This window comes from Eumetopias jubatus, unplaced genomic scaffold (genome assembly GCF_037043125.1).
Source record: "Eumetopias jubatus isolate StellerSeaLion01/CBP00866 unplaced genomic scaffold, mEumJub1_p1.0 scaffold_13, whole genome shotgun sequence".
NCBI lineage: Eukaryota > Metazoa > Chordata > Mammalia > Carnivora > Otariidae > Eumetopias > Eumetopias jubatus.
This window is the reverse complement of record NW_028274819.1, coordinates 18719010-18741412: the sequence shown is the minus strand read 5'-3', so window position 1 is coordinate 18741412 and position 22403 is coordinate 18719010. Positions and strand designations below refer to the sequence as shown.

The window sequence follows — 22403 nt, the reverse complement described above, 5'->3', positions numbered from 1 at the left end:
AGTGGCACGGTCTCCTGAATTGTGTCATGGCAACCCCACCAGAGTGAAGTAGGTCCTGCCCTGAGCAGAACGCTCCAGTCAGAGGACTGTAGAGAAATCCCTGACACATGATGGGTCCCTTCCCTGCTGGGAATACTTCTTCCTTGAATTCTGGCAGCTTTTACTTGGCTGCAGAATATCCAAGACCCACTTTGCCTTTTCTGGTCATAAACACTTGTAAAGTGTTGAATCTGAAGTCTTGATTGCTTTATTTTTCTGAATAATACTTTTGAAAAAGCCAAATGTTTCCATGGTGATGTATTCTGTTTGTTTAAATCTTTACTTATACATGGTTCCACCCACTTGCTCTCCTCAGAAGGACCTGGTCTACAACCTCTGCCCCCCTCCCCATTTTCTCTTTGGAAAGAACCCTCATGGGAGGCCCGGTCAGTTTTGTGCTGCTGGAATCCAGTCTTAGATATGGCGATTCCTGTGTCTGAGGGTCAACAGGGAAATGACGTTGATGTTTATTTATTAAAGTGGAACACAGACTAACGGTGCCTTTTCCAGCTGGCTTAGTCTCGCTGCGCCGACTTTCAAGTGCCTTTCCCAGCCTGTGCACAGAGCCCCCTGTTGGGCTAGGCTGTTTCTTCCTGTTAAAGCTGAGCGAGGGGCCTGGTGTCAGGGAGCATTATAGGAGGACAAGGGTGAGTGAGGCAGGACATTTGTAGCCAGCATTACCGAAAAGATTGCTTTCTCAGGTGAGCCAACTCCGTGCTGACCAAGGTGTGTGTGACAGTGTTGTCATTACAGTAAGCTGTCACACCCCCCACACACATACTCCCTGAACACCAGGGACATTCCCTTTTCTCATGGGGCCTCCACAAGTGTGGGCATGTTCAGGCAGGATCCTGGCCTCTGACCCCACTAGCTTTTAACTCTGGACACACATGATAGGTTTCTGGATGGGAAGGAAAGGTGAAAGCCAGAAGGGAGTTTCCAGAGTATACTGTGTTGGGCCTGGGGGCACCTGGGTGGCTCCTTTGGTTAAGCATCCAACTCATGGTTTCCGCTCAGGTCATGATCTCATGGGTCATGAGATCAGTCCCCGCATTGGGCTTGGCACTCAGCGCAGAGTCGGCTTGAATTTCTCTCTCTCCCTCTCCCTCTGCCCCTGCCCCCACTCTTGCACTTGGGTGTGCACGCAAGCATGCTCTCTCTCTAAAATAAACCTTAAAACAAAACAATAACAACCATGTTGGGCCTGTTACATCCCTAATCTGATTTCTTCCTAAAAGTGACCCTAATGAGGTCTACGTTTTGTTTTTTAATCAGGTGGAGGAACATGTACCTACAAGATGATCAGATCCTGAGATCTGGTGTCCCGGGGTGGGCTGGAAGAGGCCTGCTGGGCTGCTTGTCAGCAGGCCTTCTGTGTTGTCTTTGGGCTTTCCCCAGCCCTGGCCCCAGGCATGGGGGACAGCTGCAGCCAGAGTCTCATGGGGCTGGAGGGACTGCTTACTTGGTCCCTTCACCGGAAGCAGCATAGAGACCAGTCGGAGCCTGGCAGCTTTTCCCGTGGGGCAGGAGACAAGAAGTGGGCTCTGGAGGGGCTGTGTGATCAGGTTACAATTAACTGCCTACTTCAGGAAGGGCCTGCTGAGCAGCGCGTGTGATAATCCAGATGCTCCCTGAAAAAGCCATCAGAACGCATCCTCCTGGCTAGATGTGGCCAAAATGTTTCCTGCTGCAGGTGGTTGCCTCCCCCTGTCCAAGAGGCTGCCTCCCCCATGTCCAAGAGGGCTGCCTCCCCCCGTCCAAGAGGCTGCCCCCCCCGTCCAAGAGGCTGCTCCCCCCGTCCAAGAGGGCTGCCCCCCGTCCAAGAGGCTGCCCCCCCCCCCCGTCCAAGAGGGCTGCGCCCCACCCCCCGGGTCCAAGAGGCTAGGGCAGGAAGCCTCCCTCCAGGCCCTCCTACCTGGGCTGTGAGGACGGAGTCCGTCCCCGTGCTGCCTGTTCCCACCCTGCCCTTGTCTGTACTTGGAGAATGGGCATGGGTGGGGCCCTCTAGGAGGGGAATCCACACCTCCAAAAACAATTCAGGGTTGAGGGCTGTATCCTCCCTCCCTAAAGAATGTGGGTTGGGTGCATAAAGATGCCACAGGGGTGGGGGTGCTTCCCAAACTCTGGCCCAAGCGCGTTCAGGCTGCAGACCACCCAGGCAGGACTCAGGAGAAGTGTCATCCTCTGCCCTTGTTGGTTAGAGAAAACTTTTCTGGAATGTTTCCTCTGAAAACGTCTAAGGGATTTAGCCACACATTTCTTCCCAGCACCCTCTCTCTGACAGTATCTTTTAGTCTCCATTCCCCTGCAGTGAAGGGAAAAGGAAGCCAGCTAGCCCAGAGGTAAGAAATCAAGGGGAAGTCTGAATGTCTGGCTTCCTTCCCACTACCCCCGTCTCCCCTAGTCGGCCTCCTCCAGCAGCCTCCTGCCTCATGCTGGGAGGAGCTGGGCCGGAGAGGAGAGCAGTGAACTCTTGTGCATGCCTTGCCCTTTGTGTCCCAAAGTACCGTGAGGGTGTAGGTTAGGAACTGCTCTCCCCATTGGACAGAGGAGGAAGCCAAGGTCTAGAGGCGCTCATTCCAGGGGCACCCAGCCAGTAAGGCAGAACCAGCATGAAGACCTGTATCAAGTACCTAGGCCATTGTTCTTTCCACCACTCGGAATCTGTGACCTCCTCTTGAGATTTCTAGCTAAAGCAGCACCTGGTGACAAGAGGGAACACAGACACAGACAGCCCAGAAAGTACACTGCCTGTGGGGCAGCCCTCCAAGGAGTGGTATTGACCGTCTCTGCGCCGCACCGACCAGGTGGCTCGATACATGGCAGGAGTCCCTGCTGCAGCTGGAAGTAGCCTCCTCCTGCCGAAAATAGTGCAGGCCAAGCCCTGCACCAGCTGATGAGGGCAGGGAGCTGGACAACTTCAGGCAAGACTGGCCTAGATTCAGCCTTGCGAGGGAGCGTGCCCCCTCCTCCAGTGCTGCAGGCACGGGGGGGGGGGGGATTAGGGCGCAGCCGTGACACCCCACAGCCGGCCCGGTCTCCACATCTGTCAGAATTCCTGCCAGAGCCCTTGTGGAAGAAGCCTCGGCTTGAGCGCTCCGACCGGGCCTTGAGTCCCACTCTGCTCTTTCTAGCTGAGTCACCTTGGGCCAGACAGCCCCCAAGCCTGTTTCCTCAGCTGCGCAGTGGACATGGGAGCAGCCACCCCTCCAAGGTCTCGTGGGGGTCGAGATGGCGAGTGTAGCACTCCTGACGGTGATGTGCTTAGTAATGTCATGTCGTAGGTGGACCGTTCCACATGCCCTACTGACCCCAGCCCTGAGCCTCCCACTGGGTGAGTGATTCCTCGGCAGCTGACCATGGCCCTGTGACCCCGCCTTTCCTCCTGGCAGGCTCCCTGGGTGCCCACACCTCGGTTGCCGTGTGCCAGGGGAAAGGCCCAGAAGCTTTGGGAGGAGGGGCAAAAAAAATTGCCCGTGAGCGAGGCTGATCATATTAAGATTCAGCTGCATTTAAGCGTCTCCTGGGAAGGTCTTCAGACCAAGCTGACGAGAGCTCCCAGATGCGAAAGTGGCCTCGAGTCAGGGCTCCGCTTGCTCGCGGCAGCCCGGCCACATGCTCCCCAGTGATCAGTCTCCTGATGCACGGTCCCTGGCCTCGTTCCACTGCCTCTTTCCCCTCGGCGCGGTGTTTGAGCTTCCCCAGCCCCAGGGGCAGGTCACCAGCCAGGCTCAGATGCACCCCTGCCAGTCACATTGGTTTCTTGTCCTTGCTGGCAGTTTCCAAATTCTGTACAGAACGCCTTGGCCTGGAAGATGAAACAAGATTGCCGGGGTGGAATTTTGTGTAAGACTAGGGCTTTCATGTCTGCAGGTTGTGTGTTAGATGCAGTGGGGAATATATAAAAGGACACGATCCCTTCTGTTACAGATAGAAGGGGGCCAGCGTGGCTTTCCTTTTCTTTCTCAAAATCAGTTCTTATTCCTAACTACAGAAGGAGTATGTGTTTTTTTGCAAGAAATTAAAAAGAAAGATAAAAAGGAAAATCCCTTGTAACTTTACAACCAGAGACAACAGCTCCTCACATTTTGCAGTGTATTTTTTTCTACATACTTGTATCCTTAAAAAAAAACAAAAAACAAAAAAACTTCATACTGAACTCATCATTTTGTAGCCTTTTCCTATTTATTAAGAACATGAGTGCATGACCTCAATTGCTGTCCCATAACATGGCTCTGAATGGCTGCATAGTATTGTATATAGTTGTGGTGTTGGGTAGACCAGTCCCACTATGTTGGATGTTTAGATCGTTGTTGATGTCGGGGTGGTGTTTGCTATTATTAGTAACCGTTCTGTTGGTTTGGGAACACAGGAGAGGGGATGCTGGGAGGCAGGGTGGTGTCGTAGCAAAGAGCCTGGGATTTGGCCTCATTCAGACTTCAGTTCAAATAAAAAGAACAGGTAACGTTTTTATAGAGCCTGGGTATGGTGCCAGGCACTGTGTTAAGTGCTTTACATATATTAACTCATGATTTATTAACACTCACAGCAGCCCAGGAGCTATTTTTATCCCCATTTTACTATTCAAGAATCAGAAGCACCACCCCACCACTTACGCGGCCGTCCTGTGGCTAAACCTTCGTGCGCATCTATTACTTTTTCTTAGAATACATTCCTAAAAGTGGGGTCCTCGCCTGGATTTGGAAGGCTGTACATAGCTCTAAGGCCTTGAATCAGTCATGATTCAGGTGGCTTTCCAAAAAGGTGGCACCAACTTTCCTCCCACCACTGGTGTCTGAGCGTATCTGAGAAACTAATGCTGTGCTTTGAGCATCAGTAACGAGACAGACCCTGCACTCAGTATTCTCTAGAGCTTCTCTCCGGGAAGGAGAAGCTGTGCCCTGCACAGAGTGAGCGAGCACTCGGGACGTCTGGGCAGCATTAGCATTGAGGTCAGATGTGTCGTTTGTTGAGAAACCAAGACACACACTTGAAACACCTCCGTGACAAGGTGACTGTGAAGCGAGGGGCCCAGACAGTGAGGGCTGCAGGGCTGGGAGGAGCAGAAGATGTAATTAATTCGGGGTGGTGGTCAGGAAAGGCTGCCTGGTGGAGGAGGCCCTGGGAGAACGGGGAGGACTGAGAAATGACCATGGGCGTCGTAGGTGGCTTATGTCCAGGGCCAGGGGTGGGGGGCGGTGAGCTGGAGGAAGGACAGTGAGGGAAGGAGAGGGGCCCGGATCGGGCCTGGGAGCCACAGAGGGCTGGGGACAGTTTTCAGGCGGGAGTGAGGGGTGGGGCAGCAGGTGGGGGGACGCACGGGGCAGGAGCCCAAGCAGAGAGATGGGGGCCCCCAGGAGAGCTGAGGAGAAAAGATGTTGGGTTTTTTGGTGCTGATAACACCCTTTCTCGCTGTGAGTGCTGAAGCAAAAGAAAACCAGACACAGGACTCAGCTATGAGGTCAAAACACCAGTGTTCTTACTGATAAAGCGGGATGGGAGACCTTGGCTTATAGCCATGATCACAGTCAAGACTTCTTGCTACTCCTTCGCTGAGTCTAGGGGCACCCTGTTTGGGAAACAGCACAGCCAGCCCTGTCTCTACCAGTTGCCAACCCCCCTGAGCCTGCAAGGAAAGAGATTCCCCGAACCCGGTTCCTCGTCCCACCCTTCCCTATCAGAGAGGTCTGTGCTGCTCTCCTGGGGAAAGAAAGGGGCTCAGGAGAAGGGTGGGTGCTACCTTTCCAGTGTTCTGCCCTCCTCAGGGTGGGGCAGTCCTTTCCTCGTTGCACGGTGAAGTGGGAGATGCTCGGTCCCATCCCCTTGCTGTCGTCTTCCCGCCCAACCCAGGATGCTTTGGGGAAACGTCTGCCAGGAATCAGCCAGGCAGGGTACTGCCGAGGCATACATGTCGGGTTCATTTAGACCTGCCTCTAGAACAAGGTGCTCCACTGACGGCTGCGTGGTCTTTGGCAAATTCCTTAGGCTGAGTGTTTCCACCTCTAAAACAGGGTTGTTTTAAGAATGGAGTGTGGTGTGTGTTTCTAGGGCAGCTGTTACCAGATAGTGTGTAGATGTGAAGGAGAGGCCTGGGGGCGGGGGCGGGTGAGGCTCGCACTGGGCCTTGGGCAGGTCTCATTGCCAGTAGTCGGGTCTAGGACAGACCTTAGGGGAGAGAGGGGCCGGCATGGCCGGGAGAGACCAGGGAGGTGGCTGCACAGGGGCGTTTGTGGAGGCAGGTGGGAGGGAGGGCAAAAGGGCCCTGGTTCTGGGCTGTTCCCATAGAGAGGGAGTCGGGGGAGGAAAGGAGGCAGGGAAAGAGCCCGAGTAGGACCGGCTGGGAACAACATAGGATAAGAGTGGCCAAGGCTGAGAGTGTCTAAGGCTAATAGATGGGCTAGAAGTTAGGCCTCTGAAAGGCAGCATCAGGAGACGGTTCTTGTCCTGAGTCTGGACGCTGGGCTGAGCCTTTTCCTGCCCTTGGCCTCAGGTCTGCATCTGCAGAATACAGGGGTTGAACCAACTTAGTGTTTTCTGGAGCTTTTTTGACCAGAACCCATGGTAAAAAAAAAAAAAAAAGAAAGAAAGAAAAAAAAAGTTTACACACACACCCAGTTTAAAACTAAAGCTTCATGAAACGGAACTTTATTACACATGTTTACTATCCTATTTACTCTACTGTTGTGTATCATTAAAAAATGCTGGCCATGGCCCCCTAACCGTTGGTATGGCCCACTAATGAGTCCTGCCTGTTGGTCTGAAAACACTGCCCCAGCTCATCTGGAAGATTCCTTTCTCTTCTGGCAGCCTGCAGTTCTGTCCCATTTACTCTGGCCTCACGACCCCCATCAGCCAAGCCTTTGTGGTTTTCTTCTCTGCATCTGCAAACAGTGGTTTCCAACCTCAGGTGCCGGAGACGCTTGGACTGGAGGTGTTGGAGTGCACTGCTCTGAGCAGCCTGCCACCCGAGCTCACGGTGCGAGGCCCTGGTTCATCCGCCATCTGGCCGCGGGCTGCCCGCTCTGTCTTGCATCCTGGGGGCATTGTGAGTGGGGAGGGGCGCCCAGGCCTTCTGCGTCTCCATGTGAAACAAGTGGGCTTGTATATGTCATCCACGCTCCCCTCCCTACCCCACCCAGCTCTACTGCTTGGCGCACAGGACACCAGTCTTCTTTCTGGAAGAGCTGCTGGGGAGTGGAGCCTGGCTCCCAGTTAGAGTTCCAGACTCTTCCGCGGGACCAGCCCTCTTCATCCTGTCCTTCCTCCCGCTGAAACCCTCCCTGCTCAGGTTCAGGAGCCACTGTCATGGCAATGACTGACGGATGAGAAGAGCTTTGGCGACTGGTGGACCTGGGAGCAAATCCCTGCTCTATCTTTGGGGGGCTCTGTGATCTTGGGAAAGTTCCCGAACATCTCTGAGCCTGTTGCCTCAACCAAAGCTTGGAGATAATAACACTTACCTCAGAGGCTAAGCGTAAGGGTGCAATGATAGGTTCCGAGTGCTTTGTGTTTGTGACCGGCATGAGGGAGCTGCCCAGGAAAAACTCATTCCTTTACATCCCATCCCTTGGGTGTCCCGAGAGAGAACAGCTGAAGAAATGGCAGCTGGTGCCTTGAAGAAAGACAGAGGAAATGCCTTCCATGGCTGGTGACAGGCGGGGCAATGTCAGAGAGAGGCTGCCTGAAGTTGGGTACCCTGGGAGTAACTGCCCCCCCCAACACACACACCCCACCATGTCCACAACATGCAAAGAGACTGGGGCACAGCAAGCAACTCGTGTCCAAATGGCAGCCCGAGGCCGTGTCTGAGGAGGAAGATAGGCAGGGCTTGAGGAGAACAGACTCTCTGGGCCCCCAGAGTGGGCCAGTAGCTTTTTACAAGGCTGACAGTGTGCCCTGTCCCAAGGCCAGACTCAGAACACATTACGTGAAAGGGCATCTTTTCAACACTAATTTCTTGGATCTGTTTAAAAATCCACCCTCCTAGAGAACCAGTTTTACCTCAGTATGTTTTAATAAATCATCGAGTTTGGTCCAGGAGAAGGGTGGGGCAGGCACAAGGCTTCCACCATCACAGAGTAGTGAGAAGAACTTTCTAGCAAACACCAGAACCAGGGTATCCAAGCAGGCAGTCTTGAGATGCTGTTTGCTTATTCTTGTGCTGTTGCCTATTACCAAGGCTGCAGGAAAGTCATCTCTGCAGGCTGTCTCCAGAGCCCACAGCACTTTCCTGTTGGCGCCCACCCCCTCCCACCACGCTGGTGAATAATTGAAAGGTAAGCCAAGCTGGAGACAGGCGTGAGGATAGCTCTGTCCTCCGACTCTGCACTTCCAGGGCGGCTGCTTCCCAGAGCTTGGGGAAAGCAGTTCCTCCGAGGGCTCCTGGGCACACTGGCTCTTGACAGCTTGCAGAAACTGGGGCTCCCACAGCCCAAGGCCACACGGCTCCCATAGCAGAGTCCGGGAGACCCTGTGCAGACTTCCTCATGCAGCTGGGACTCGGCAGTGCCCAGGCACCCTGCTGACCTCCTTGCCTCTGTGTTCCTGGCCAGCTCCAGGTGCCTTCTGGTCTGTTTTGGCAATAACCTGAAGACTCTCCTTCCAAGGCTGGCACTTTAACCCGGGAACAGAAATAAGTCCCCGAGGCTCGCTTTAGGGAGCACCTGGGGCTGGCTGGTGGTTCGGTAAAGGCAGTGACAACTTCTCCGGATCTGAGGCTGCAAACCCTGGCCTTATGCTTATTAGCTGGGGGAATGTCTGTGGGCCTCAGTTTCCCTGTCCATATGTGAAGGGGGTAATGCCAGATGGGCCCGTTCCAGAGAACCTGTCTTCCCTGAGGACAGTGAGGTGGGGGTAAGGTCCAGGACTGGGTTCCATCCTGACTCTCTCTCCGCTTTGCTACTTGGTGTGGGAACTTGTTCTAGTTCCTGCCCCTTTCTGGGTCTCTTTGACCTCATCTCAGAGGATAACAGAGATATCCCTGCTTTAGCCACAGAGGGGGAGGGACCCGCTCTGCAAAGCTCAAGGGCCACAGATGATGTGGGATTCCATCCTTATCCCTGTAGTGGTTCTCAGACCAGTGGTCCCTGGAGAGGGACACTCAGAGCTGCAAGAAAGCGTATAAGAAAAACAGCAGTACAGCCTCTGGACGGCCCAAGCTGTGCCAGGAGGCGGACCCCCCGGCAGGGAGATGCACTGCCATTAGCCACAGCAGCAGAGCCAGGTCTATAGGCTGGGCATGAATCGTGGGAGGGCTCCCTGGGCTCTGGCTCCTTCTGAGTCCCTAAAAGTCTCCCTGCCGCCACTCCAGCCTGACACTCCCTGGGGCTCATCCTGAGAGTGGAGGGTGCCAGGGTGCCTCCCCCAGTGGGACCAGCTCTGCCCTGCCAGTTCTGGCGGCCTGCCTGCCCACAGCTGGTATCCCACTGCACCATCTACAGGGAGGCCCAGACTAGGTAGTGAGCTCGTTGCGGCATGAATGGGGCCAGTGGGGGTGCGGGCGCTGAATTCAGGCTGAAGGTCTGACTTGGGGCTATCGTGGGGGGTCTCCCTGGCTCCTCTCGCTGCCTCTCTCTGTCTCTCCCTCTCTGTGTCTCGGGCTCTCTCTCTCCCTCCCGTGCACACTGACACCCCCTCTTGGAGCTTGCCGGGGATTGTCATGGCAACCCTCCAGCAAAATTATCAAAACACTTTTATGCTCACACTCGTACCAGACGAAGTGCTAATTCTGAGTGAGGCAGAAGCAGTTGGTGGGATGCTGAAGTCACAGGCTTTGTATGGAAGGCTCGCTGGGGGGCAGAGTGGCACCAGCAGGAAGTGAGGGTGGTGGGGTCAGGAGGCAAGAAGGGCCCCACCACAGGGGTCGTGTTTGTTACACACACACACGCACACACACACACAGGCTGGGCCAAATACACCCATAGTGCAGACTGACCCAAACAGCAACATCTGGAATAACCATCACCTCACTCAGCCCTTGGAGGCATAAGATCAACTCTGGGGAGACTTCTGAGTGAGTGTAGGGGGAAAGCCAGCTGACCAAGGCTTTTAGCTGGCCATCGGTCCATATGCCAGGGTGGCAAAGCAGTCACCGGAAGCGGCCTGACCCTCCTGCCTGCCCCCCCTACCCCCAGGAAGCAAGGGGGCATCTGGGAGCAGAACTGCCCCAACCCGGTTCTTTCTGCTTTGTTCTGTGGCCTCCCCCGTTCAATGTGTCTCTGCATCCAGGGACGGACTTGGCATCCCTGCTCCCATCCGACCCGGGCTAGGGTACTGCAGGCTCCCTTGGAAACAAAACCCTGTTAATAGCTGAAGAACTGGTGGTTGCTTTTTTTAAACCCGGGCTCGGCCCAAAAGCCAAAGTGTGGGTGGGGATGGTGGAGGAGGTGGTAGCATAAGCCCCTCCCCAGGCTGCTACCATCTTCCTGCCCCATCTGCTCCCCCAGCAACCCCCTCCATGGAAGCCAGCCTTCCCCCGCAGTCTTAGCTTGGGCTGTTTGCCACTCCTGGGCTCAAGAGGAAGCCTCTCCTTCTTGGGAACAGGTCACCTCATCCCTGATCCTCCTGAGGATTCTAAAATGTTAGAGCCTGGTGGGCCCCCAGTAAGTGAGTCTGGCCTCCTTGCATCACAGATAGGAAAACTGAGGCTCAGAGGTGGGAAGCAACTGGTTCAAGGCCACAGAGTACATGGTTGATGGAGCAGATACGGCATCCCGCGTGTCTGACGTGGCCGGTGCTGTTCCCATCCCGTCGGAGGGAAAGGGAGATGGGGTGGTACAGGCGAGGAGAACTGCTTTCTGGGTCAGGCACACCTGCCTGGCTTCCAGCACTGCACGTAGCACTGAGAGTGACCTTGGTGAGCTACAAAGCCCCCTGAGTCCTCATCTGTAAAATGGGAGTGATAGCGAGGCTCCCCCTCAGAGGACGCTGTGAGGATGATTTTAGGTGCGGTCCAGGCACAGCACCATCGGCAGAACGCCGGGCACATAGTAAATATTCAACAGATGACATTTCTATGTAATCCCAGGGCTACAAGCCTACTAAGGAAAGGGACCATCCTCATCCCCTTTCATGGCTATTCTCTGCCCCACTGGGCCCGGGGAGGCAACTTAGCCTGTCCTGGCAAAGCCCACACTGACCCAGCAAACTCAGCAAGGCCCAGAGGGCAACAGAACCCAGGCCCTGACGCCTGGGCAGACCCCCCTCCCAGAACCCCCAGGTCTGCCCACCCCTCCTCAACACATGCAGCTCTCACCCCATACCACCCACGCACCTTTGGAGGAAAGTAGGTATGGGCTGGGGGTTCTGTTGAAGGAGGCTGATATCCCCTGCTACCCCCCAGGACCACCTCTGGGCACCAGCAGTAACACCGTACAATGGAGACATGACTTAGTCACTTAGAGCTTGACCTTGCTGTGTCTGGCTTCTTCCTCTACCTTGTGAGTCAGGCAGAGAGCATAAGTCACCCAAACCCTCAAACGCCCCCTGGAGTAGGAGTCTCTTGGTCCCTGTCCATCTTCTCAACCATGTTGGGGGGCTGGGTAGGTTTGAGCATGAGATAATGAACAGAAAAGGAACTTGATTCTCATGCTTCTGGCATGCTGGGCACTCAGCTAGCTGCTTTCCGTACACTCATCATGGACTCCCAGCAGCATTACTTATGCGTTGAGGTACAAAAAGGGAGTCTCAGAGAGTAGGACCTGCTCAAGGTCACAGGATGAGCTCAGGGCAGAGGGGTTGGGATCTAGCTCCGCGTTCTCCTGACCCAACAGTGGCCCTTGGCTGACTCCTGTGGAGCTGGAGGGCACAGCACGTTCGAAAAGGCCACCTAGGGCTGGGGTTGGTCCTGGAGGCAGCCTGAGAGGTGGAGAGCTGGGGCGGGGGGGTGGGGGGGGCTGTGTCAGTGGTCGAACAGAGGATTCTAGGTCATGTGGGAGCTCATTGCCGTCCTTGAAGGGAGGACCATCTCTCTACCCTCCCCTCTCCTCTTCCTGGAAGCCCCCTGTGAGCAGGGCCAGACTTGGAGTGGAGTGGAAGTGAAGGGGGCTGAGTTGGTTGCTAACCTGGGACCGTTGCTATGAGCCAAGGGCCTCTTTTCCTACTTTCACCTCCCTGGGGCCGGGTATGGGGAGTCTTCTGTCAAGGGAAGCTGAGAGGAGCGACCTAGGGCACCCCAGTCCCTTGGGGTCTGGAGGAGCTGTGCATGTTGGGAAGGAAGCCCTGGTGGAGATGGTGTTGCCAGGAGCTATGGGAGCAGAGGTCACGGGGAGCTGAGGAGCAGGGTGGCGGTCCACTCGCGAGGAACCCGGAGCTCCTGCTGTGTGCCAGAGCTGGCCCAGGTACTGGGGAGAGACGGAGGCTGGTAGGCCAGTGGGGAAGGCAGACAACACTGTTGAGGGGAACAAACAGGTAAGAAGGCCATTTAGTTAGTGGTATAGAGTGACTGAGGGACCACTTGGAATAGGGTGGCCAGGGAAGGCTGCTCTGATGGGGCAGCATTTGAGCTGAGACCTCCACAGTGCAGAGAGATTAGTGGCTTGCTCCAGGCCCCACAGGAAGTTTCAAGTAGAGCCAGGCTAGGACCTGTCTCTGAACTGCCATTCTAATCATCTTCCTCCTTCTAGAAACATCCTTCTCGTGCATTCTGACATGTTCTCCTGGTTTCCCTCTTAACCCTGTTAGACATTGCTTCTCTGACTCCTTGACTGGCTCATCTGGCCCCCCAGTGTTAGCAGCTCGCAGCCCTTCTTTCTCTAGAAGGCGGGCTTTCACCCACTATCCCATCTGTACCCTGAAGATTCCCAAAGTGTTACTCCATCCCTCACCTCTTGTCTGAATTCTGCCAGTGTCCTGCTTGACCTTAGATGTCTAATGGCTCTCTTGGTTAGGACAATGCTGAGTCGATATAATAGAGACCTGAAATTAGAGTAGTTTAAAAATATTCAGTTGACTGCCTTCTCATGTAATAGCTCCAAGGGAAGTGTTTCAGGTTGGTAGATAGCTCTGCCCCACAGGGTCATGTAGGGATCCAGAATAACATGAAGGATCCAGGGTCTGTCTGGTAATCACTCTTCCAGTCGGTATGGGGAAAAACATGGAAGCTTAGGGTGGGAATTTCCTCACACGCAAGTGGGGCAGAAGTCGAACCGTTGCACAGATGACTCTTTTGACACATGGCCCAGTCTTAGCTGCAAGGGAACCTGGGAAATGTGACCCAGCTGATGGACCACTAGCAGTCTCCACCACAGTCCCCCTTCTAGAACCATGAGGACTTCCCTGCTTTGGTGTTGGAGGAGGTTCTGGCCCTGGGTCTCCCTGGCCCTTGACTTTGCCTTTGGCAAATTCCTTCTTGTTTATTACTCTCCACTACCACCTTACAGGGTATTGAAATTCTGTCTTCTTTGAACACGTATTTGGGCTGGAAGGATCACGGGCTTTTGAAGTCCAGCCTTGCAATTTTGTTGATAATAATAATTCCTTCAAAAACTTGGTCTGCCTCTAATCAGTTCCATGTGCCAGCAACCACACCTGGAGCTTCTTTCTTGTTGGAGTTATTAAGTCTGTTTGCCTTGCCCAACTCCTCTCTCTCTCTCATTTTAAATGAAAGTTATCCTAAAGACATCTAAACTAATAGACTTGAATGACAAGGCAACAGGGCTAATATAATACTTTGCTACAGGGGTGGTCCCTCAGCATGGCCTCACAGACAAGCTTGGAGACGGGTACTGGGGAGAGGCGGTCTGCCACAACAAGCCACGACAGTCTGATCTTCTTCTGCTCCTTGGACAAAACCAACTGGGCTTTCCAGCACTGATGATAGCGGGTCTCTGTATTATCTCCCCTTCTTCTCGCCTCTTCTTGCAAACTAGCCAATCTCTTTGCTGGGGTATCTGGCTAAAAGCATCATTGAGCAGCCAACACGTGCAACTGTTTTTAGCTCTTTCCAGCCATTTTTCAAGAATTACAGGCTCAGTAGGCATGTGGTCCGTCTTCCAAATTATCACAGGTAACGGCTTTAATAAATGTTTTGTCACAGCATAACAAGGGTCACCAGCTTTCCATCCTCCACTCCTGGTTTCCGTATTACCACCTGTTGGCGAAGCCAGTGCCACAGATTTTAGGGTTTTTATACATGGCAGCTTTGCATTCCTGGTACCACTTTCTGTATTAGAGTACTGCTAAGCTGCTGTTAAAAGAAAATCCCAAATAAGATGGCCTTAAGATTATACAAATAAACTTTTCTCTCGAATAATATAGTTCCGATATGAGCACTCCAGGCCTCGCCCCCATAGGTGGAGGATTTTGATGGCTAGCTAGCAGACTCCACAATGGCCCTACCCCTCTCCAAACTTCCCGTCCCCGTCTACCACTCGCTCAGGCCAAATCCATCAAAGTCAACTTGATTCCTCCCACCACCCCATCTAATCCATCAGCAAGTCCTCTCATTCTCTCTTCGGGCACATCCCAAATCTGACCTTTTCCCTCCCTCTCCAGTGTCTTCACCCAGTCCCCATCTTCAGTGTCTTGTATCGGGGTGGGGGGGCGGGCGGTGATGTCACGCTCTTGTAAGTGGGCTCCCTGCTTCTTCCACACCCCTCCCTCTCCAGTCCACGCCTCACATGGCAGCCAGAGTGAGCTCTTAAAAACAGGGCTCCCTGCTCGGCAGGGAGTCGGCTTCTCCCTCTGAACCTCTTCCCTCTCGTGCTCTCTCTCATTCTCTCTTTCAAAATAAATAAAATCTTAAAAAAAAAAAAACAGGAATTGGAGCATGTCGCTCCGCTACCCCAAACTCCCCAGTGCCTTACCATTGCCCTCAGAATAAAATGCTGTCTCCTTAACGTGGCCGTCAAGGCCTTCTGTGCCTGTCCCCGCTCCTCATGCCCCCTTCCCACTCGGCTTTAGCCACATGGCTTTTCTCACCAGCTCTTCCCTGCCTTGGTGCCTTTGCCCTAGGGTCCCCTTTGCCTGAAACACTCATTTGATCACACTCTGGTTCCTTCTTTGTACCTCACAGGGCAAAGGGCTTCAGGGTGGGTTTAGAGTGAGGGCTTAGGAGCGAAGTCACCTGGGTCTGAAACTCAGCTCTGCTGCGTACCAGCTGTGTGACCTTGACTAAGTTGCTTAGCTTTTCTGTGCCTTGGTTTTTCTATCTGTAAAGAACAATAATAAAAGTATTTGTTTCCCAGGGCTGTTGAGAGGAGTTAAGGCATGAAAAGTACTCAGAGGGCGCCTGGGTGGCTCAGTTGGTTAAGCGACTGCCTTTGGCTCAGGTCATGATCCTGGAGTCCCGGGATCGAGTCCCACATCGGGCTCCCTGCTCAGCAGAGAGTCTGCTTCTCCTTCTCACCCTCCTCCCTCTCATGCTCTCTGTCTCTCATTCTCTCTCCCAAATAAATAAATAAAATCTTTAAAAAAAAAAAAAGAAAAGTACTCAGAGCATGGCCCATATTAAGCATGTAGCAGTGTTATTATTGTCCCTCAGGGTCACCTTAAATATCACCCACGCTGAGAAGCCTTTCCTGGCCACCCCTTCTGCACCTTTCTCCATCTGCATCCCTCTCACACCACCCAAGAACCGTCTTGTTTCCATATTTATTGTCCGCCCCACCCACTGGAATGTAACTCCAGAGCTGGGACACAGGCGGTCCTTAATGAATCTGTTGAATGGCTGTGGAAGGAATGGAGGCCAAATCCCATCGATTCCCTTCATTCCCGTGGCCCTCTGAGCCTAGCTGGGTGCCTGTGGGAGGCAGGGTGAGCTCCACCCTGTGCCTGCCACTCTTGAGGCCCCTGGGGTCTGGGGCCGTGCTCACAGTTCCCTCTTGGGAGTCAGGAAAACCAGGGGACCTGCTCTTAGAAGCCCTAGGGGCACAGGTGGGTACCAGCCCTCGGGCCGGGACCATAATAGAGCGCCCTGTGCAGTCCGCTCCACCTGGTTCCATCCGTTCCTAGAGGACTAGCTACTTATCCTCTCTGTGCCTCCACTATCTCATATGTAAATTTGGGAGAATACCAATTACCTCACGGGGCTGTTAGGAAGATTAAGTAGGGTAATATATGTAAAACGAAGCTCACTGGCTGGCTTGGAGTGAAGCTCTCCAGATTGTAGTTATTATCATTGTTATTAGTGCCTATCCAAGTGTCATTCTTCTGAGCATGAATAGGGGGCTGGTGCCCGAGGGACTTGGGGGTGGGGCTGTGAGGAGACGGAGAGAAGGCGGCTAGGGAAGGGAAGAACCGGGATGGAATAATCGGGGTGCGTTTTTATTCGTGCATGGCTCTGTGCGTGTTTGTGTGTGTATATGGATTCGCGTTTGTCTGGGGAGGGGTGACAAGGATCCAGAGAAGAAACCCAACCTTTTCTCCGAACTCAGTTCTGGGGAGTTAGGTGCCCCGGCTCTCCTGGCGCCCCGGCTCTCCCCGCCGGAGGAGGGCTGGGAGTTGCCTCCACCCCGCGCCCAACGCAGAACCCGCCGCGGAATCACCAGCGTCTTGAATGTGTGCATTTGGGATCCGGGAGGGGGAAGGGGACCTGCGCCGCCACGGCCACCACGGTCCGTACGAACTTGGGGATCCCAGGACGGACAGTGGCAGCCTCAGTGCGGCCGATCCGAGCCCCCCACCCGCACCCGCACCCCCACCCCGCCGCCGGCTCTCCGGCCACCCCGCCCCTCTGCGTGCTCCCTGGGCCTCGGATGCTCCCGGAACCCCGCGGGCGGGGCCTGCCTTCCGGAGCCGGGTTGGCTGGGGGCGGGGGGGCGGGCGGCGCTAGGGAAAGGGCCGTTACTTTCCCAGAGCGGCGGGGCGACGTCAGGCGGAAGGGCGCGGGGCGCGCACGCTTTAAATGGCATTCGCTGTCATCCGAGCTCGCGGCCGTGTGGGCAGGAGCGGGCTATATAAGTGGCGGGCCGGGCGGCCGCGGGGCAGACGGCGACAGACGCGGCGGCGAGCTCCCGGGAGCGCAGCCCAGCAGCCGAGCCCCGCGTCCCCCGACGGGCCCTCCCGCCCAACCTCCCGAGGAACGCCGACCCGGGCCCGCGAGGGCCGCCGCCACCCCGCAGCAGATTTGGATCCCCCGCCCGGCGAGCCCCAGGCTGCTGCCTCCCGGGGGGCCCCGGCGCAGCGGCCGCCCCCCGAGAGCCCCGGCGCCCCGCCGCCGGGCCCCGAAGACGCCGGCAGCGCCATGGCGGCCGCCAAGCCCGGCGAGCTAATGGGCATCTGCTCTAGTTACCAGGCGGTGATGCCGCACTTCGTGTGCCTGGCCGACGAGTTCCCGCAGCCCGTGCGGCCCGCCAAGCTGTCCAAGGGCAAGGGCCGGCTGCGGCGGCCGCGCCAGTCCCGCTTCAAGACGCAGCCGGTGACCTTCGACGAGATCCAGGAGGTGGAGGAGGAAGGGGTGTCCCCCATGGAGGAGGAGAAGGCCAAGAAGTCGTTCCTGCAGAGCCTGGAGTGCCTGCGCCGCAGCACGCAGAGCCTGTCGCTGCAGAGGGAGCAGCTCAGCAGCTGCAAGCTGAGGAACAGCCTGGACTCCAGCGACTCCGACTCGGCCCTGTGAGGGGCGCCGCCCGCCCGGGGACCCGCGAACCAAGCCCCAGAGGGTCCGGGCCCCGCACCCCGCCCCCCGGGGACCCGCGAGGACCTGGACCTCTCTCCGGGCTGCGAGCTGCTCGGTGCGCCCAGCGCTGCGCTGGTCCCGGGCCGGAGCGCGCGGGGGTGCCGGGGAGGGGGGCCGCTTTCTTTGCCCTTGTAAATGTTTATTTTTTAACTCTTCCCAGTACGGACTCTGCCGTGAGTGTGTGCGGGAGGCGCGCCCGCGCTGAGTCGGCCCTGGGTCGCCGGGGCTCCCCCGCGAGCCGCTCCACGCCCTTGTCTGATGGTTTGCAACTCCGATTTTGCACACCGCTCCCCCGTGCCCCCCAGCGCACACCCGTTCACACTCACGCCAACACACTCTCGCTGAACACTTTTATAATTGTTAGGCGCGGCTGATGGGACTTGGGGCGCAGCGCAGCTGCGGCCGGAGGACTGATATTTATTTTTGCATTGCGATGGCTGACGGCGTTTATTTAACGATCTTTTTACTTGGATATGTCTGTGAGGCTCCCGAACGGAGACAAATAAAGTCAATATATTTGCACAGTGCATTTCTCCAAGCTCTTGACTTCTTGAACCTTCGGGGCCTAGGCTCCCGAGACTGGGGGAGGTGGGAGAAGGATGTGGCAGGAATGGGGGGCCAGGGATCCCCGGGTGGAGGTAACTCCACAAGCTTCAATCACCGGAACGGGGTCGCGCCCGCGGTGCCCGGGGCCATTACCCGCCTCCCCAAGTGGACCCACACCCGGCCTAGAGCGCTCCTGCCTCCCTGCTCTGTTCCCCATCGCCAGCGTCCGGGATGGAGCGAAGCCGCCCGCGAGGCGAAGGTCGGCGCCGTGAGGACGGAGACAACTTATCTTGGCGCGGTTGACCTCTCAGGGAGGCCGGGTCATCGTCCCGCACTCAACCGCAGAAGATCCCACTCACTCGGCGCCCCTTTCAGTCGGCGGGTGGGGCGCTGCCCGGGCCAGCAGCGGGAGACCTGGGCGGGGATACTTGGGTGGTGGGACCCGACAGAGTGCTGCGGGTCTCCGTGCTGACTCAGCGCCGTGCCGGGCGCCCCAAGCAGACAGCGGCCGTTTCGGTTCTTCGGTCCCCTTTCTCCAGCCTCCGTGGCCCTCTTCAGGCCTCTTCAAGGAGGGTGGGGCATGTCTTTGGTCGGAGCCTGAAGGGCGCTTGGATACCACCAAGTCTTCCCACCCCCTCTGTTTACAGATGAGAAAACAAACGGGAGAGGGAGAGGTCACACGGAACGTAGCGGCAGCGCAGTCAGCTGTCCTGACTCCGCGTCCAGTGCTCCTTCCATCACACGGGTCCCTTTCCGGTGCTCTCCAGCAGCTAGCTGCCCCGCGCTCTTGCCTACACCCTAAACCCTCTGGGTTGGCAGTGTAACACTATCACCTGGCAATAGGTGGCGATCTGTGTAATAAGCAGCGTTCGGTCGAGGAGGGCAGGTCCCCGCACTTGGGGCCCCCACCCAGCCAAGCTCTCCAGGATTACTCCAGAGCTGACCCACCGTGGCCAGGCCCTAGGCTGAGTAGTTCAGAGATCCGCGGAGAGCTTGGGTGCTTTCGCTACCGCTCTCTCCCGAGATTGCCAGTTTCTGTGCTCGGGTGCCCTCTGGTGGTGGGGGCTGGTGCTGCGCTCAGCTCGGCCCCGCAGGGCAACTGAACTGCCTCTTGAGTCCGCACCTCTCCTAGCGCGGACTCCTAGCGCTAGACTGCAGAAAAACGAGAGAGCCGAGGAAGTGAAACAAAGAAACAAAAATAGAACCCACAGGGCCTGAAAGAATGTCCTCCCATCTGGCTCCGACGGAGGAGGCCGGGCCCAGGGCCTTGGGGGCTGGGGTCTTTGGCGCTGCCTAGCCCATGGGAACACACTGGCCGCCGCAGTCCACGGCCACAGTTTCATTGTGGTGGGGGTTCCTGCCAGAAGGCCCTTAACTTCGAGGGCCACAGCCTGGCCAGGCAGCAGTGAGTTCAGGCTTTGATTCCAGTCTCTGCTGCTGCATGGCTAGGCTGGTTTGAGACATTCCCCCCCCATTCTAGTCCCTCACCCTCCTCCCCTGTCTTGTTGCAGGTCTTGAGCAGTGGGTCCTGTTTCTGCTGTTTAATTGGTGGGTGCCCCAAGCCTTCCTGGGGGGCGGGGTTCACACCCTTCACATTGAGATCCTAGGTACCCAGCTCCCCTCGGGGCACCGCTCCCCTGCCAGTACCCTTTGCCCCCGAGAGCCTCTTCTATTCACCTTCAGCACCAACCCCAGCTGAAGACCTACCTGAAGGGTCTCCTTGGGTCACCCTGGCCAGTCTCCAGGGGTTGTCGTAGGATCTGTTGCGTATCTGATTGCTCCTGTTCCTGTTTAGCTGCTGGGAGGGCTGAGCAGCCAGTTGGAGCTTCAGAAATGTTTGTTGGGTTAAAATCAATAAAGGGGCAGTGAAGATCAGTGCCTATCTGGCCTATGTCCTGGTTGGCTTTATTTGTTCATCACAAGAAAAAACAAGTTACCCATACTCCCACCACCCTGAAGTGAATTATGATGTTATGCATATTTCTTTTCTTTTATAAAATGGGTTTATGCTCCAAATACTATTTTTAATCTGCTTTTGGCTACCTGGATTTGTATTTAACGCCCGTATGTATGGCTCTACATCATGGTTTTTATAAAATTCTGTTGAATAGATACTGCACATCTAATTAAGCCAATTTCCCTCTCTTTGGTATAAAAATGATGTCGTATTTGTCCCAGTTTCTTAGTATCACCCGTAACTAGCCATGAGCTCTAGGGGTTGGATACAGAAAGAACTTTAGAAGAGGCAGTGACCCCAAGAGCGGTTGGGGGAGGGGGAGGAGGTTGGGGGGCTGTATGGTTAGAGGGAGCAGGCTGGGTCTGGGGTGCTGTGGCCCTCTGGTTCTGAACAGGTCTGCCGTGCACAGAGGAAGAAGGAGGGCAGATGGGGCATCGGGGTGCTCCAAGGTCCCTATGGAACTTTTGGGGCTGGGCTGCTCCTTGTGGCTTGAAGATGGTCCAAGGCAGCACACAGCTCCAAGGAGGCGGCTGGGCTGGGAGGTCAAATGGTGGAAGAGGAGGAACCAGAGGGAGAGAGATGGTTCTGAGGGAGCAAGAGAGCATGAGAACCAGCAAGGCAGAGAGGAATGAGGCCCCTGAGGGAGACAGGGAGACTCCGGAGACCTCCAGAGATGGGGAAGTACAGACAGCTACACACTCAGACTCCAGGAGCCCCGGGAGGTGTCAAGAGATGAAGAATCAGGGCCACCACTGGAGAGAGAGAAGAAAGGCGGGTGGGGGGAGGGGCCCACAGAGAGTAGGAAGGAGGGAAGGCGGCTGAGAAAGTGCTCTGGAGAACAGGCACTGGGGGAGAGAAACCAGAGACCGCGCCTCTCGGGAGCTGTAGAGCCGGCGTGTGCCTGGGGTGGGTGGAAGCCTGCCCAGCCGTCTGCCGTCTGCCGCTGGGATTTACAGGCTTGTCCAAGGAGACGCCTCCTTCCTACCCTTCCCCACCTGGGCCTGAGCCCACAGTCCTAGCCTGGGTGATGAGTTTTCAAACAAGCTGGAGCCCAGAGGTAACAAGTGGCCGTCCCAGGCCTGGCCTGGGGTAAATGTTTCTCTTTGGTCCTGGGAGAGAGATTTATCAGGGTGCTTCTCAGACTGGTTTACAAGCCAGCTTAGCCTCTGCAGCCCACTCCGTGCTGATTCTGGGCCCACTCGCTGTGGGGCTGAGAGGGAGGGGTTAGCTGCTGTCCCAGGGAACTGGGATCAGCCGTGGACTTGGGGTTCCTTCCTCAGGGAGCACGTGTGGAGTAGGCCCTAGACCCACTGAGCTCTGACAAAATGGGGAGGGGATAAAGGGCACCATTTAGCGAGCACCTCCTGTGGGAACTTGACTTTCATCCTGATTACATTTCCCAGGCATTTTACAGATGAGGAAACCAATAAGGATCAGAGGGATTGAGTTTCTCGCCCAGTGCCGCCCAGCTTGTCTGTGGTGAGCAGGGTGGCAACCCGGTCTAATTTATTTTTTTTTAATTTCAGACTTCTCAAATCCTCTGTCTAGAGTATGAACGAACCCCAGTTCTTACCGTAACCTCCCGTGGCAGCCGTGAGAATGGGCCTGGCAGACCTCTTGGGACAGGGGAGGTACTTAGCAGAGCAGCCCTGGCTTTGACATCCATCCCATGCGCCCACGAGCTGCTCGCCACCAATGACCATGTGCACAGCTGAGGACATGAGGACGGAACCATTCCCAGGAGACGCCGATTATTTTTCTTGGTCGACTTTGGCTCGAGAATTTCCCAGTGGGTCTGCTGAAGCTTTCTTAGACTGCCACGGTCACCTCTCCCTATCTCCTTCTCTCGGGGTCACTCTTGCATCGAGACCTGCCCTGCTGAGTCCCCCCAGGCCTTCACTGGCTCCTTCTAGTTCATTTCCCACACGCACGTCTCCTAATGACATCCTTGCACACTTAATCCTCTCTTGGCGTCTGCTTCTTGGAGACTCCAGGCTAGCACACCCTTCCATCCCCCAGCAGGTTCCTGAGGCCGCCATGCGTCTCTCACGGGCACCCACCGGCACAGGGGAGGAGGCTGGGCATCATTTCAGAGAGTACTGTAGAGTACATTTTAGATCCCTCAAAGTTGGCCAAGCAAACGTGTGTCATCGTGGTCAGCCAGCCCCGCTTTCTGGATGGGCAATAAGCACGTGTGTGGGGCGAGAGGACCAGGGCCTCCCACAGAGACAAATGTCCTCTCAACTT

At 55.8% G+C, this 22403-nt stretch overlaps 2 protein-coding genes across 3 annotated transcripts in view; both read left to right on the top strand.

Annotated features, from left to right (window-relative positions):
- ALKBH3 (alkB homolog 3, alpha-ketoglutarate dependent dioxygenase) overlaps positions 1-22403 on the top strand; it is a 68761-nt gene that overhangs the window by 35750 nt on the left and 10608 nt on the right. The gene's annotated exons all lie outside the window — the stretch shown is intronic.
- Positions 17204-18180, top strand: CUNH11orf96 (chromosome unknown C11orf96 homolog). Its single transcript, XM_028111178.2, has one exon. It carries the CDS (start codon positions 17222-17224, stop codon positions 17591-17593), a length of 372 nt encoding a protein of 123 aa, XP_027966979.1. The 5' UTR covers positions 17204-17221; the 3' UTR covers positions 17594-18180.